Source organism: Meleagris gallopavo, chromosome 14 (genome assembly GCF_000146605.3).
Source record: "Meleagris gallopavo isolate NT-WF06-2002-E0010 breed Aviagen turkey brand Nicholas breeding stock chromosome 14, Turkey_5.1, whole genome shotgun sequence".
Classification (NCBI taxonomy): Eukaryota; Metazoa; Chordata; class Aves; order Galliformes; family Phasianidae; genus Meleagris; species Meleagris gallopavo.
This window is the reverse complement of record NC_015024.2, coordinates 16,607,543-16,623,310: the sequence shown is the minus strand read 5'-3', so window position 1 is coordinate 16,623,310 and position 15,768 is coordinate 16,607,543. Positions and strand designations below refer to the sequence as shown.

At 38.3% G+C, this 15,768-nt stretch overlaps 1 protein-coding gene across 1 annotated transcript in view; it reads left to right on the top strand.

Annotated features, from left to right (window-relative positions):
- The window catches only part of LOC100541675 (contactin-3), a 125,764-nt gene that overhangs the window by 80,726 nt on the left and 29,270 nt on the right, over positions 1-15,768 (top strand). Inside the window, exons 4-6 of the mRNA XM_010718739.3 lie at positions 8,222-8,425; positions 8,744-8,846; positions 9,829-10,013. Coding sequence (XP_010717041.1) covers positions 8,222-8,425; positions 8,744-8,846; positions 9,829-10,013 — 492 coding nt within the window. The remainder of the gene's footprint in view (positions 1-8,221; positions 8,426-8,743; positions 8,847-9,828; positions 10,014-15,768) is intronic.

Below are 15,768 nucleotides of genomic sequence, written 5' to 3'. Positions count from 1 at the left end.
AATTTATTGCTCACTGCTTGGTATGACAAATCATTCACTGAACAATGTCATGTCTGTTGCAAATTGGTATTTAGACTTGCAGATTTTTGCTCGTGTCTCTGTAATGCCATTTGGAGACCTGCATGTTCCAGCAAGACTGTGCTTCATGAATAACATAGCATGGAAAGTATCCCAAACACTAGAAATATACCGATGCTTTACTATATATTTTTTTTCTTTTCCACAACTCTTGAATATCAACGTGTGATTTTTCCAAGGAACTAAGGATTGAGTTAATTTTACTGGCTTTGGAAACATTTCGTGCCTTTGAACAAAGTAGAATCAAGCTGATAGAACTCCAGAACATGGTTTCTTTCCTCCTGCCCATTGGTGTGTTTGTAGAAAGTGCAAGATCCTATTTTTGCACACTTGCTTTTTGCTTTTGTTGCAGATTGTGCATGACGCTTGTCCGGGCATGAGCAATCCATCATGCTTGCAGTAGGCACATGATGAGATTTTTGCTCAAAAGTGCATTCTAAGGAGAATAGTAAGCTGAATATTGTAAAAGCAATGGCCTAAAAAATTGTTCCATGGCGTTCTCGAGCTGTTCTCAATCTGCCAAAGAGAAACGGTGTTTTTATTTAAAAATATATATTTTGCAATATTCCTTCTGGTGTCGTCAGCAGCAGTGGCACAAATTCCAGCTGACAGTTTGAAATCAAATTGCACCTGAGAGACACTTACATTTGCCCATACAAGAGACAATAATGCATGTTCACAGCTGGAGCTTACAATGATTTCTCTCTGACAGAGCATTATTCTCAGCACCAGTAACAAACCAGTGCTACAAAGAGGCACTGTCTCCATGTTCTGCACTTTATCTAAGCACTGTTCTAATGCACCTTGGTAAACCTGTGTTCCAGGCTTAAGTAAACAGGCTGAAATTGATATATCCCTATTGATGTATTTGTGCAATATCTGCAGCCACTGTACACAGTATGGTTTCAAGGTAGTGTGAAAGACTGTAAATTAGCATAAGAATCTTGGTGCAGAACACGTAGGATTTGTTTGGGAAAGAGCAAACTAGATGGGCTGGAGCTCTTCTCTAACTCCATGTTTCATTAGGAATGAGCGCTGCTTCTTGGTGGGGTGTTTGTTGGAAGATGGGGGAGATAGAGAAAGGAATTAGAAATAATTAAATGATCTGGGAAAAAAAAAAAGAAAATCAGGTCGAGCTTTTACCCTTAGCTGGTCCCTGGTAGCTCAGATATGCCTTAGGGAGGACAGAAAAGAAAGTTCTGTGCTTCTCTTCCAGGATGGACTTTATCCCTCAGTTGTTACTTGTAGGTGTTTTTTCTCATTCTTCATTATCTTGTCAACTAAAATATTTTTTTTCTCCTTCAGAAACTGGATAATTGATTAGGAAATGATGGGAGAGAGATGCCTGCAAACGCGTTCTAGAGTTGATCATTGCATTGTTAACAGGAATACAAAGTAATTGCTTTTCACAGGCTTTTACCAAGTACCTTCTCCTAAATGAGTGGAAGACTAACAGAAGTTTGCCACTAATTACTGCTACCACTATTAACATTAGAATATTTCTTTGAAAACGTCTACTTCCATGTTTTCATTAGGTTCATGTCACTAATATTCAACATTCAGAATAAATCAGATGGGTTTTATTTGAACAATGCATTAAACTATCATCTTTTTATCCTCTGTTATTAGAGGCACGAAGCAATTTAAAATAGTTTTAACTATTTTAAATAGGCACAACAGAGTTGTTAGAGAATGCTCTGAGCAATTACATACAAAGTTCTGGGGAGGTGATGAAAAGAACAATTTGTCATTTGCAGTGGATATGGCTAATGGCTGTACGTTTAAATATTGCTTCCTAAAGCAGTTTCTTACTTTTGTGCATGCTTCCAGAGTTTGAACAATTTGATCAGAGCCAGTACATTTTGAATGACATTGCTGGTCTGAAACAATTAGTTCAGAAATGCGATAAAGAGAAACTAATCCATCATCCCTCACAGCTACAGGGTAAAAGAAATTAGGTTTTTAGTCAGCATTGGAGCTGAATAAAATGCAGAAAAGCATTCTGTTAGGCTTCTCCATTAGCATCTGGATTTCCTTCAGAGCACCAAGGAGTGTTTAACCTGCTGGTTAAGGAGCACTTCTGCATTCCGAGGTCACGTTGGGTCTGAAGCTTAGTGCTAGCCGATGGTCATGGCCCACAGGGGAGGGAGGAAGGTAGAAATTAGCAGCAGGCAAGGCTGGCTTGCTGGTTATGCAGTTTGGGATTGTATTTAACGTGAGTCTGTAGTGTGATTAAGGAGACAGTGCTGCCAGTCTTGAACTGTGGAGTACAGAGGAAGGCAGAAGGGCAGCCCTTCTATACAGACTGCTGCACATCACAGCAGTGCCAGTGGTGAGGCTTCCCCAGCATGCAGCTGCTGAGGAGGATTCAGTTGGTGCTGCAGTCCCATTTGTCCTGTCACTTCTTTTTCACTTGGCACAGCTCATTCTGAAAGGAGAAAACAAGCAGACTGTTACCATGTCCCATTTAAATATGAAAATTAGGCGTTAACTGAAATTGCAAGGATCTCACTTTAAGCTGAAACATTTCAGTATTCTTATTAAATGTGTAGATTGAAATTGCAAGATATTACGTAGGTCTCTGGCACTGCTCTCATTGTTGTGGGTTATTCCATACGCAGGAGTTGCATGCCTAATTACCTGCACAGCATGCTGAAAATTGATCTTTTATATTTTATCTACAAAATAATTCACCTTTTATGCCAGAAAGATTAATGGTATACATTAGTTTCAAATCTGAATGTTTCCCATTTAACTCTGGAATAAAATGAGTTTCTGAGAGATGTTCTTCACTGTAATTGGACTCAGTTTCCCATCATGCAATTTACTTTTTTATTATGAAAGGAAAAAAAAAAAAAAGGACTTTAAGACAAAAGAAGAAATAGATTTCAAAAGGTTTGTGGGGAATTTCAGAAGCTCTAGGACATCTCTGAGCTTTTTTTCCCAAGTTTTTGTACTATGGAGAGCATGACAACTCTCAGCCAGGAACTCATGGCCTCAACTTACTCCTCAAACTGTGTTAGAGAGGTCAGCTGGGTACTCACCATTATGGTGACATAGGAAATACTAACAGAAAGTAGCCAAGACCCTACTGATCATATACAGACCATAGTGTGAAGTCTCACTGTGGCTTGTGTAAGTATTAAATATTATTGCATTATTAGTTTAGCTACTTTTAAGCAAATGGTTAAGGACACCCCAAGTGGAGAAGTGGAGTGTTTAAGAGCTTGGTTTTGAGGCTGTTTTGAGGGAGGTGGTGTTGATGGTTTTCTTCCCAGCTGAGTGTACTCAGGCCAGTGTTCAAGACTGTGGGCATTTTAGTTGTCCAGCAGTGTGCAATAAAGCCCTGAAATAATGTACAACTTATTTACACTAATAATGTAAAGAGTTTTTTCTTTTCAAACTGTATTATTTTTGACAATGGCACCCAAACGGATTGTGATGTGCAGTTTGCACATGCTGGGGGATCCTGTATTGGAGGTCATCATTGCTTTGTCTTACACTTGCAGTGCATGAGATTTTTACTTGTGAAACTGCCATTTTTTTTGCAAAAAAAATAAAAATAAAAATTAAACATGATTTATTTTGTAACAAAAATAATTACCTCTTCATTTTGGCTAACTTCAGAAACCAAGCCTGACCTCCTAGCTGGCTGCAGGAGGATGGGCGGGTGGGTGTTCAGTGTATTTTTACCACATGCAGATTAATTTCCTACCTTTAATTAATTTGTTTCCACGTTGTTAGGAGTTCCATGCAGACAAGCTCACACGTCCATGTGAATATGTGCATGGAGCTGTGCTCCTCTGTGCTGGCAAATGGGCACTTGTGCCTTAGCAGCCATGTGCATGAGCACGTGGTGGCCCAGGGCAGAGCTCACTGCTTCCCAAGGATGCTCACCTCCAGCACCTGAGATGTTTCTGCTGTGCACTGTCATGTGCTTCACAGTGCGAGTTGAAGTTGGGACAGATGATGGGCTAATTGGTTTCTTTCTTAGTTATGTCATCTCTCATTACCCTCTTAAAATCAGTGGTACTTTTCCATTACTTTTAATTTTAATTCTAGGGCAGATAATTAAAAATTCCTGGTTTTTACAGATTTCCGTGTCTTTAATTGCAGTTGGTGTCATTGCTAAATTTTCTCTGATTACTCCCTTGCAAACACTTTAAAAGCCATATGCCATCATGTGGCTTAGGCAGAATTTTAATAGGGAAAATAGCAAGTTACTTCAGTTTCCTCTTAGTCTCTATTACAGAATATTGTAAAATATGAATTGCGCAGCTGCTGAAACAATGCAGATTTTGAGCTCAGTGGCTGATATGAGACATCATGTGTTAAAACAAGAGCAGACCAACCAAACATGAAATAACCAGAAAAAAATCAGAACCGGGACCTGTTGCTGAGTCAGCACAATGCACTCCAACATCCATTGCTGTATTTTCAGGATTATTTATGGGAGCATCCACTTCCCTAACCAGAACCCAGTCAAATTGAAAATAAGACATTTCAGTCAGTATCAGAACAGTATTATTCATATCTTTAACTTTTGGCTGTCTTAGAAATCTCATCAGGTGTGAATCATGGAACTAGCTGGTGTGAATTAAGTGGGTGTAGAGGAGTGGTCCCGAAGAAAATAACCTTCAGAATGTAGGCTTTAAGTGTATAAACCAAAATTTATGAATTATATTTCTCCTTTGTTGTAGGTCTACCTGCATTTTTGTTTTCAGGCTTTTGCTTTGCTGTCATCCTGAGTTTCCTTATAGTTTTGGTTCCCCAAACCAGCATTGCCTCTTACATTTTGTTTGTAAGAAATAAAATCTTCCCACTTCCACTCAGTGCTTCCCCACTCATGTGCTTGCTGTCTTAAAACAAAAAGGTGCAATTTAATTAAAAGCCTTTTTTTTCCTTTTCCAGAAGCACTGACATGAACATAAAACCTGATGTTGAACCCAGTTAGAAGCTGCTGCACTTATGGGGCTGACCTCCCCCAAAAAACCTTTACCAACATTTCATTTTTGTTATATGGCAAGAGGTGTTTTTTCAAAGCTCACATAAAGCAGAAAATGACCATGGCAGACCCTGACAGTCACACTGATTTAATTGTTGAGCCTTATATAATTTAAGTTTAAAAATGACAGGCAATTTTGTGAAATGTTTTCTCATTGAGCCCTCAAGTGTACAGAGTGCCTAGAACAGTATGAGTGTGTTGTGGGTGGTAGAGTGTACAGTAAATAATAATCAAATAATACTAAACAAATAGTAGAAGCCAACCAGGATGTAGCAAACAAATAAAAAATGAGTAATAACAGTAATTTCTAATACCTTATCCATGTACAGTCTCCAAATAAGGAAAAAAATGCATTGGAAAGCGAAGGCTTCGTTCTCTGAGGAAGCCCAGGAGAGATGTATTGCTTTCATTTATAACAGAAAATCAACTGAAAATTTGTAATTGACAGAAAGGAAGTGAGTTTATGTCCCTTGAGGTGCAACAAGCAAAGGGTGTAAACATAATAAATCACGGAACAAGTTGCTTAATGTGAATTTTTTGGAAAAAATCAGAATACTATTTCGTAAAATACAGTAAATACAGAATGAGATGGTGGCTGTGGGGCACTGGTGAAAGAAATACCACTCTCCATTTTTAATGGAGTCAATGAAAATATACGTATAATGGGAAATTAGGTTTCCAGGAGCACTCATTCATAGGCTATTGAAGGATCTAATTGAACTGGAATATACTTTGCATGGCTTTCATAACTGTAAGGACTGATTTCAGTGAATTTACTCTCAGCCTAACCCAGTATAATGGTGACAAAATCAAGCTGCTTATTTTCCTGCTGAGTATACAGATGTGACCATCTTTGCTGAATGCTGTTAGTTTTTAAATAAAATAATACTTTGAGTTCATCAAAGCAAGTAGCTAAGTAAGTAGCAGAACTGATAAAGCCTGGCTTCCCTACAGTTGTCTTTTGGAGTCTGAATTTGATATAAAGCAGAAAATGAGTTGTTGTTGTTGTTTTTTTCCCCCTAATGTTCCTGCATTGATACCTAGTTTGTGCTACAGTTTTCTCTGTCTTACAATTGCTCTCATCCCTCACTGCTATGATAAAATATGATTTTCTAGACTTTCCCATTTAGTAAGACCATACAAAGAGGTCCCTTTCAAGTCCTACAGACCTGCTGCATCACTTCCTTTATTTACTCCCTTAGTTTTTCTGTGGCTGATGGAGTACTGCATGGTGCTGACTGTGGGCAGAGCCATCAGTGGTGCCTCTCAGTGCTGCTCTCTGCTCACTCATCCCTCTCTGTAACAGCAAAGCACTGATGCTGCATCTCGGTGTCTTTGCTGGAAGATAGCAGAGTAGCTACACAGGACTTGTGTGGTGTGGACTGTATGTGCATGACTTTCTCATGGAACTCTTGGGGCGTATCTCAGACATCTTGCTGAAGTCACACGCTGTCACAGGGTTTCCCTTCCCGTTCCAGTAAGTGCTCTGTCTTTTCATAACAAATCTGTGTTGGCCTTTGTTACAATAAATTCAACCTCTCAACTTACACAGGAAGCAACTTTTATGTGAGTGCACTGTTTCACTGGAAGTGTGGCGAGTCTAGAAGGGTAGATGGTTATTTTCAACAACAAAAAATCCCATTATAATGGAAGTTTAACTCTTGAGAATATAACTGAGAATGTCAGTTGTTCACATGCACTGTTCCAGCAAAATTATGGTAATGGAAGGAGTTTAAATATTGATAGAATAAAATTAAATGCAATTATGAGCTATTTCATTTGATGCCCTTTTTACATTAACCAGTCCATAAATATTTTAATAATTTAATTTATTGAGTGTTTTTTTTATCTGCAGTATCTTGCCTTTTGTTAAATTATCCTGTTGGCTTACTGCTTTCCTGGCTGCATGTTCACACTCAGATATGGGAGTTACGAAAATACCTGCTCTTCTTTTTGCAATTGCATCCAAATGTCTGCACTTCCAAATTAAACCTGTGCAAAAAAAATGGATGATCTCCATTTTGTAGGGGCAGTGCAAATGCTACAAGATACTTCAGTGCCAAGGCAGGTCAATCAAACTATAATCGTTTCCAATTAGCACTTGTAGAAGCTCTAATCTTTTCATAAACTTTCAGCTGAGTGGCACTTGGGTGAAAAATTATTTCTTGCCTGGGAAACCATTAAAAATTAATTTCCTTTCATTCTGTAGGATATGAATGCAACAGGCACACGGCCTCTCACAGGAAGGGGCTTTTGCACAGCTCAGAAAGGTATTCTGAGAAAAATAATTACATGTAATTTATGCCCAATCTCCTTGATTTATCTTTTCATGTGAAGTTTTCCTTTAAAGTGTCCGTGAAGAACTGCTGTTTCATGCAGAGATCAAACTTTTCTGTGAAGAATGTAGTTTTGCTTTGTGCTGAGCTCTTCCAGGTGTTTATGGATCTTTGGACATTCTTTTCAGCTGCATATGCCAGTGCTATTTCTCTCAGGTATCTAGCTGGGCTGTAGATAATAAATTACTTTTCCCTTTTAACAAATTGTGGTCGAATTTTTGCTATCTCAAAAAAAAATATAAGGATTCTTGTGAATCACTTTTGGATAGTGATAGGACAAGGGGGAATGTTTTAAACTGAGACAAAGGAGATTTAGGTTAGATATTAGGAGGAAGTTTTTCACTTAGGGGGTGGTGAGGCACTGGAACAGGTTGCCCAAGGAGGCTGTGGATGCCCCATCCCTGCAGGCATTCAAGGCCAGGCTGGATGTGGCTCTGGGCAGCCTGGTCTGCTGGTTGGTGACCTGCACATAGCAGGGGTTGGAACTGGATGATCACTGTGGTCCTTTTCAACCCAGGCCATTCTATGATTCTATGGTAAAAGATTTGGAATTGTTTTCATGTGTTTTCATTTTCTGGAGCAGGAGGCTTTGTTGAAGAAGCTGTCTGCTTTTTTAGTTTTGCTGTTTCTGATTCTTTGGTGCTTTTTTTTTCCTATCATTGGTTCTCTGGTCCTGTTACATAATATTATATATAATAATGTTACACGATGCAGTAAAACAAAGACCTGTGAAGATAAAAATGTGGGGGAGGAAAAAAAACAAAAAACCTTACCAAATATCTTTATTTTTATAACCGATCAGAGTTGTCATTTGCTTGGATCTTCAACGAGTATCCATCGTTTGTCCAAGAGGACAGCCGGCGATTTGTGTCTCAGGAGACCGGTCACCTCTACATCGCCAAAGTGGAACCTTCAGATGTGGGAAATTACACCTGTGTCGTAACCAGCACTGTGACAAACAGCCAGGTCCTTGGGTCACCAACTCCTCTCGTGCTGCGCACTGATGGTATGGCTTTCCTTTTCCCAGTCTCGAAATAACGCTACTTTCACTGTGTTACAAACAGCTGGTTTCCAGCGAATGTTTTTTTGTGGCAGTGTAACCTTTGCTGCAGTCTCAGAGTATTGGTTGCTTGTAAGATGATAAACTATTTTTTTGTTGTGCATTCCTCTGCTACATCTGACAGTGATTTCATTGTAAGGTCATTGTGCGTGAGTTTCTAAATGGAGCGCAAGAGAAATAAATTTTGAATGTGATGTTACTCAGTGTTTTAGAGAATGATGGCTTGAAAAATGAAAAATGTCTTTTCTCACTTGTCTTGCATAGGTGTGATGGGAGAATATGAACCCAAAATAGAAGTTCAGTTTCCTGAGACGCTTCCTGCAGCAAAAGGCTCAACTGTGAAACTGGAATGCTTTGCCCTAGGAAAGTAAGTTCTCGTCTTCACCCATACTGCAAAGCTGAAGTGTGTTGGAGTTCATCTGCACAACAGATGTGGGCATCTAGCGTCATCTTTTTGGTAGTCTCCAAAGATCAAGTTTTGACCATCATATTTACTACTTTGGAATAAGATGTGAAAGAACCTTGAAGATGCTTCTGTTGTTGTTGGAATTAAAATGTGCATGCTTGCAATGCAGGAATTTACGTTTCACTTCAGATTCTCTTGAACAAGATCAGTGAGTTTTGCAGGTGTCCTTTGAGGTAGCTCTGCTTTCTCAGTATAAAGGAACTCTTGTTGAAGTCAGTGACAATTAGGACTGAATTTTACTGTTAAATGTACCTGATGCTTTCCTAATTTTGTCCTTCTTTTATAGCTGAAATCAAGATTAAAATGCATTCCTCTTCTCAATGACATTTCACACATAATTGCTATCTTTTCTCCTTCATAAATGATTTGAGAATGCATTTATGTTTCTGTAAATGTATTTAGCAACCTCTCTGCAGTTTATTGTCAGGTGTTCATGATTTTAAACTCCAGAATGGTAACTTAATCACATGTTATTGCTTCTGTTCCTCAGCTAGGTGAGGGAAAGTTTACCTATCAGAGAATGAATGGCTCTTCTAGGGTGGAACCTGGGGCTTGCCTTGGTTCCCCTTCCCTTGAGGACACTGGTAAAGCTCTCCTGTCTTCAGGGGAGGCCAGTGGTGATTTACTGGAAATTTTCCAGTCATTGGACGTTCAGATACTCGTGAAAAATCTGATGCCATAAATAATAGCATGAGGAACAGAACAGCATATGCAAATCAGTAACCATGCTGTCTGACCATCTGTCATGTACAGTATGAATACTACTTTTAATGCAAGCTTTAGTCACTTCGGGGCTTTAATGCATATTAGTTTAAGTACCTAATTTTTACAATCAAGTACTTGCAGCAAAGTTATTTAATGAAATCCCATTATTTTTGTTTAGTCCCGTGCCTCAGATTAACTGGAGAAGAACTGATGGTATGCCATTTCCGAGCAAAATAAAACTAAGGAAATCCAATGGCATGATTGAAATACCTAATTTCCAGCAGGAGGATGCAGGACTGTATGAATGTATTACTGAAAACTCAAGAGGAAAAAACATTGCAAGAGGTCGTCTCACTTACTATGGTAGGAAACTTTTTCTTTCTCCCTCTCTCCTATCCTTCTTTACACATGAAATATAAACCACTATCAATTAGTTTGGGGTTTACAGCTTCTACAATGCTATTGCAAATTTGTTCATAAAAGTTCCTGGCCTCTTGCAGAGAAAGAAGATAACTTCTTCACCAATGTTTTGCGTAACACTTTTGGTAAATGTCCACATTCAAAAGAATTGCTTAGAGTAATGCAGGAAGTGACTGTGCTTGTTTAGAAAAATGCTGGAATGATGATATATGTATATATTTAATACTTTTTGTTGGTCCGTGGGTGAAAATATAAATTTCTAGTGGATTAGATTTATTCAAGGGACTGTATAGGCTTCACATTTTCAGGAAATGATGGATATTGCCAATTCTTTGCTTTCAAAAAAAAAAAAGTTTCCTTTTTAAAAGAATAAACAAATAGGATAATATATTCTAGAATAAGAAATGAAATAATAGGAAATTTAATCGCTGGAAAACTGACAGTCTCTTGTGCATTTAAGACTGCAGAGTGAAATGAATATCAGCAAAGCATGATGGTGGTGGTTTAAAGCTAGAGCGATTTGCAACAAAGTGGTAATTGACAATTTTTGTTAAAGTCAGATCTTTGCAAATTTAATTTTCTTCAGGTAAATGGCAATTTAGAGACTGATTCAGTCTTTGCTTTGGAATGTTTTCATCATGTAGGAATATTTGAGTAAAGATTTTATTTCTCTGTCTTGTGGAAAAGCACGGTGCCTACCTACTGTGTGTCACTTGGTTCTTTGTATGGGAAGCTACTGTTTACTGGAACAGAGCAGCAAGGCAGATTTCGGTCAATGATGATTTTAATTTAAGAAGCAAGCTATAAAGTGGAAGGAAAAAAAATATTCCCCTCCAATTTCCAAATAAATAGTTACACTAAATTTTGCATATGCTAGTTATAGTTAGATCTTTTAGGTATCAGATAACGTAGGACAAAAGAGCTAAGATGCTTTCTCTGTCAGTGTCATCTGCAGTTCTAAAGTTGGCAATATACTTTTCATTATATAGCTTATATAAAGCTGTTTCAAAAGTTTAAAGTGAGCTGTGGTTCGTGCGTCAGCGTGGTTCACTAGTCTTACAGCAGTTCTGGATCAGAGCAGCTTTGTTCATTAGTTCTTATGATGTATTTATGAAGGTGGGTGATTTTGAAGTATTTGCACTACTTCCAGAGTTCTTTTTCTGTCATTAAGGGGCACCGATCTCAAATAATAGATCTTGCTAATCAATAAAAGCAAGTGAGTTGCAGTTCTGAGAGAAGTAAATTGTGATTTGCAGATGCTCAGTGTGAACATCTTCATTACAAACCCAGAAAGGGATCTGAAACCTTGAATAGAGTTAATATTCCACTATAAATGTCTGCCTGTCCTAGATCCATCCCTAATACGGTTCTTTAGACTGAAGAAAATGAGGCTTGTAATGGCATGAATGTTACTCCAACTGTTTTATTTTGCTTGTTTTGCTTAATGAAACCCATTCTGCAGAATTAAGTAATTTTTCTTATTTTGTTATTGCTTTCTTTTTTTACAAATAGAATACCAACAATTCCGTAGTCAGGACAGAATAATTTTGCAACTCTTTGAGAATTAGGAGAATTGTTCTGGTTGTAGTTTAATAGTGTTCTGTAACTATGGTATCTGGATTCCCAAAAAAGCTTTAAAAGGAGTTGGGATTAACATTTTCTGTGTTGTCTTAGTGAAACAAAATGCAAAATCCATCCCTTCACAGATGAAAAAAATATAAAGAAAATGGTGCAGTTTGACTAAAAATACAGGATTTTCTTTTCTTTCCAGATTTTAAAGATTATTTGTAAATGAGACAATAGCCTACCCTAAACGAAAGCGTGAAATGTTTTTTTTTTGCTTTGTTTGGAAACTACTGAAACATTCCAGGGCCGTGATTTAACAGGGAGTTGTTAGAGTTGTATGGTCAGGTTGCAGTTGGACTTGATGATCTTTAATGTCTTTTCCAACCTGAGCAATTCTATGATTCTAAACTGTAAATCTTGAATTCTGAAAGTTGGGGGTTTCAGTGCCTAAGTTGTTTGATTTAACAATCAGTTGTGGTTACTCTGCTGTCCTGCCTTTACTTCTTCCCATAATGAGTCGTGGTATTGAAGTCATAAAGCACTGGAATGTAGGCTGAACTTCAGTCATGCCCACAGTAGTTACCTCAAAATGGATTTTATGCTTGAGTTTGCTAATTCTGTGCACTTCTGTAACAGAACAAAACAAAACCAACTCTGTATTTTTTCTAGTTTTATTGTGGGGTTTAAATGTAACTCTAAAGACATAGCTGAGTTGATTATTCAGATAGATATTCTAAAACGTATTCTGGGTTCTTTTGTAACATTACTAACAGACTATTAATCTTCCTTTTTCCTCATGAAGGATTTTATCAAGAAAAGCCCAACATCAAGTGTTCAGTTCATTGTCCCCTGTGCAGTTCTAACATGTGTTTAATGACATTTTTCTCCTCAGTGGAATTCAAAATGTGCTAAATATAGGATGAGATTATCTAACTATGAATTAATATAAAACCTGAATATATAAATAATTTGCTTTCACTTCAGTAGTACATTCATTTGTCATTACCCTTTTCCATAAAGAGATAATAGAAGAAGAAAGAGTCCATGACTTTTCATAGCATGGAAAAATGAGAAGAAATTAAATGGTTACATTTTTGCATTTTAAGATGCAATTAAACAACATGTAACATGGCAGAGATATGTAAAGCAATTAATTTAAAGGGTAATTGAAGAAAAATACTCTTAATTAGCACGTGTTGATTTAACGGAACTCATGCTTGACGGTACTGAGGTAAAATGTTTAATAGGGAGAAAAAATTCTTCTGTTCTGCTTTTGTTCTGCAGCAGTGGACTGAATAGCAAAGGTGAATTGTGCTGGTGGTCAGAGTCAGCCAGCAATGTCACTTCTACTTGCTTATAGCAGCAGCCATTGCTGTTCACTTGGCTTGATTTCCACTTTATGTAAATGCAGACCCCCAGTAATAAATAGCCAGCATATAAGATACAAAATACATAGTTAAAAAAAAAAGAAATACTGACATTGGTGAGAATGTAGCACCCAAATTACACTGAAGATACATTGCTCTTCAACGTGGAAGAGCATCATAGTTCAGTGGTTTTGTCCTGACTCTGTCTAGTGTATGGGGGAGGTCCTCTTATCATTGGCTGTAGAACTGTAAACAGCTGAATAGCACTGAGGAAGTGCTGACCTCGATTAACTTGAAGTTTAATTGACTTAATAATTTAACTGCCTTGCTTCGGAGGTACTTTGTTCAACTTTCTTGGCATACGAAATGGTTCCCAACTATGCAATGAATGCTTCTAAGCATACGTATGGAAGTAAAAAAAAACAAACAACTTGTTTTCAGGTATCTGTGAATGGAAGTTACTGCAAGCTTCTTTGGGCCTGGTTGTTTTATCAGAAAAAAGTTACCCGTGCTTAAGCTCAGTTAAATCTTTGAGTTAAAGGTAGGCTGATCACTGCTGTATCACTGCTGTAGGCGTCAGTATGAGTGTCATAGTCTGACTTTCAGCGAGGTACTACCTTGAAAAACAGAGGTTATATTTTCTGTTTTTGCGAAACGTTGTGAATTCCCAGTATGCTTCATAGCCTCTTTTTCTTGAGCTATGGAAAGTGCCTTTTGACTCTGATTTATTGCCTGATTGCTGAGCTAGATCATCTTTCATTCTGTAACTTTCAAAGCAAAGACGTGTATAAGCAGATTGCATCTAATGTGTGAGCCTTAATTAGGGACTATCCTGTAGCCTTCTGCCTCCAAGCAGAGGGACGGCATCCTCAGCACTCCCTAGGAGAGCACAGAAATCATGGTCCTGAAGCTTTGCCTTTCCTGAATGCTCTCATGTTCTTTCTGTGGTTTAGAGGATTGAAAAGGAGCTTTTTATTGGAGCGTCTACTTTGAAGTCTGATTTAAATATTCCTGCTGGCTTGCTCCATGGATGCTGGGGACTCTTTGAGGTACCCCCAAATTGTTTACAAATTGGATCTCAGCACAGCTTCTGGAAAGCTTTAATCTCCAGCCATTGCTTCCAAGAGCTTCAGCCCATTCACTCGTTGCAGTTGGTCTTTGCTCTCATCACCAAACCCCAGAACAGTCATCGTAAAGAGACTTCTTAAAAATCTAAAAAAGAATTGTCTTTCTTGCCATAAGGCCTAAAGGGATTCCCCTGCGTCTAATGAAGTAACAGCTGTTTTCTCTGGGATCACCTGCCTGGCCTATGAGATGGAAGAACATGGTGGTCATATTCACCCCAGGAAAAGATGACTGAGCCTTCTCCCTGTCACTGAGGCTAAATTTTATCAAATTACACACTTGTATTATTTCATGCCTGTGGGACTGTGAGTTATTACAAGGAATATATGAGGCAATAACAACTGAAGCAAAATATGGGCTGCTGCCTTTACAGCTAACTGACCACGATGCTGATGGCTGACATTGCTTAGAAATTCAGTTACCTACAAGTATTTTGTCTTAAGGGAACCTTTTTCACATCTTTCATGGAGTTCCAGAGAACTGCAAATACAGTACAGAATCCTATTATGATCTTAAACAGTGTGCTACAAACTCCATTAAAAGTAACTTACAGCCTCACAACTTACAGGACATCCTGTCTTTTTCATCTCAGTGAAGGTATGTTGCCCATTTGCTTGTTCTGTGCTTAAGGATGAAGGAGGAGTGGTGACCTCAGGAAGATCATGGCTATGCACCAAAGCAATGCAACAGCTCAGTGAGAATGAGACTTTGTACCAAGTCATTACAGTCTCCTTCAGGAGCACAGATAAGGAGTTAGTGTCTCCAGAATGAAGCCAGATGTTCTAAGCAGGCAGCATTTGCCTGATGGTGACAAGACCTCAAGAGGAATTTTTGTTCAGAATCATTCTGGTACAGTTGGGCAGGCTGGATGAGGAGGGTGGTGCTGTGCTTGGAGAGCAGTATCTATTTTCTGAGAGGAACTGGAGATTACTAATATGTGACCTTCTGTCTGCTGTTTTCTCAGCTGCTGCAATGTGGAAATCTTTGCTAAGATTCAGAGCATTGCATGGAATACTTCCAGTTGTAATTGCCCCATTTACGCTGTCTGTTCAATTTTGAACTGGTTAGTTGAATTATTTTTCTCAAAGAATTTCTGATATTTTCTACAGTCATTTTTAGAGACTTTTAGATGTGGAAGATTGAAAAGAGTATTTGTTTTTCTGCCGGATGCCTTGGTCAGTAATTGGAAGAGACAAAGAGCTTCCCGCAAGGAAATCACTGAGGTCTACATCAACACTCTTGCAAATGATCAAGCACCATGAATTTCACACACAGTGGCTTTTGAAGCTGTGTTCATTTCTTTTCTGAGCGATGCTCTTGCTGCCATGCTTCTATCATGTACACCCTGGAGAACTAGGAGTGCTCTCCTATGGAGACTATCTAATACAATAAGTCCTAAAATGCAAATTTACAGTGTAGTCAGTGTTCTATTCTCTAATGATGTTGAATTGAAGATCGTGAACTTGAAAATAGACTACAGCTAACCTACTTTCAAGTGGAGATACTCAGCAGATGTGAAATATTGCACATGTATGGATCCTTCAATAATTCAAGTACTGTTGCTTGTTGCATAAATATTTAGGTATGCAAAGTGCAGAAGGTGTGCTGACATGGAGGCTTGAGCTTTCATCCTCTTGACA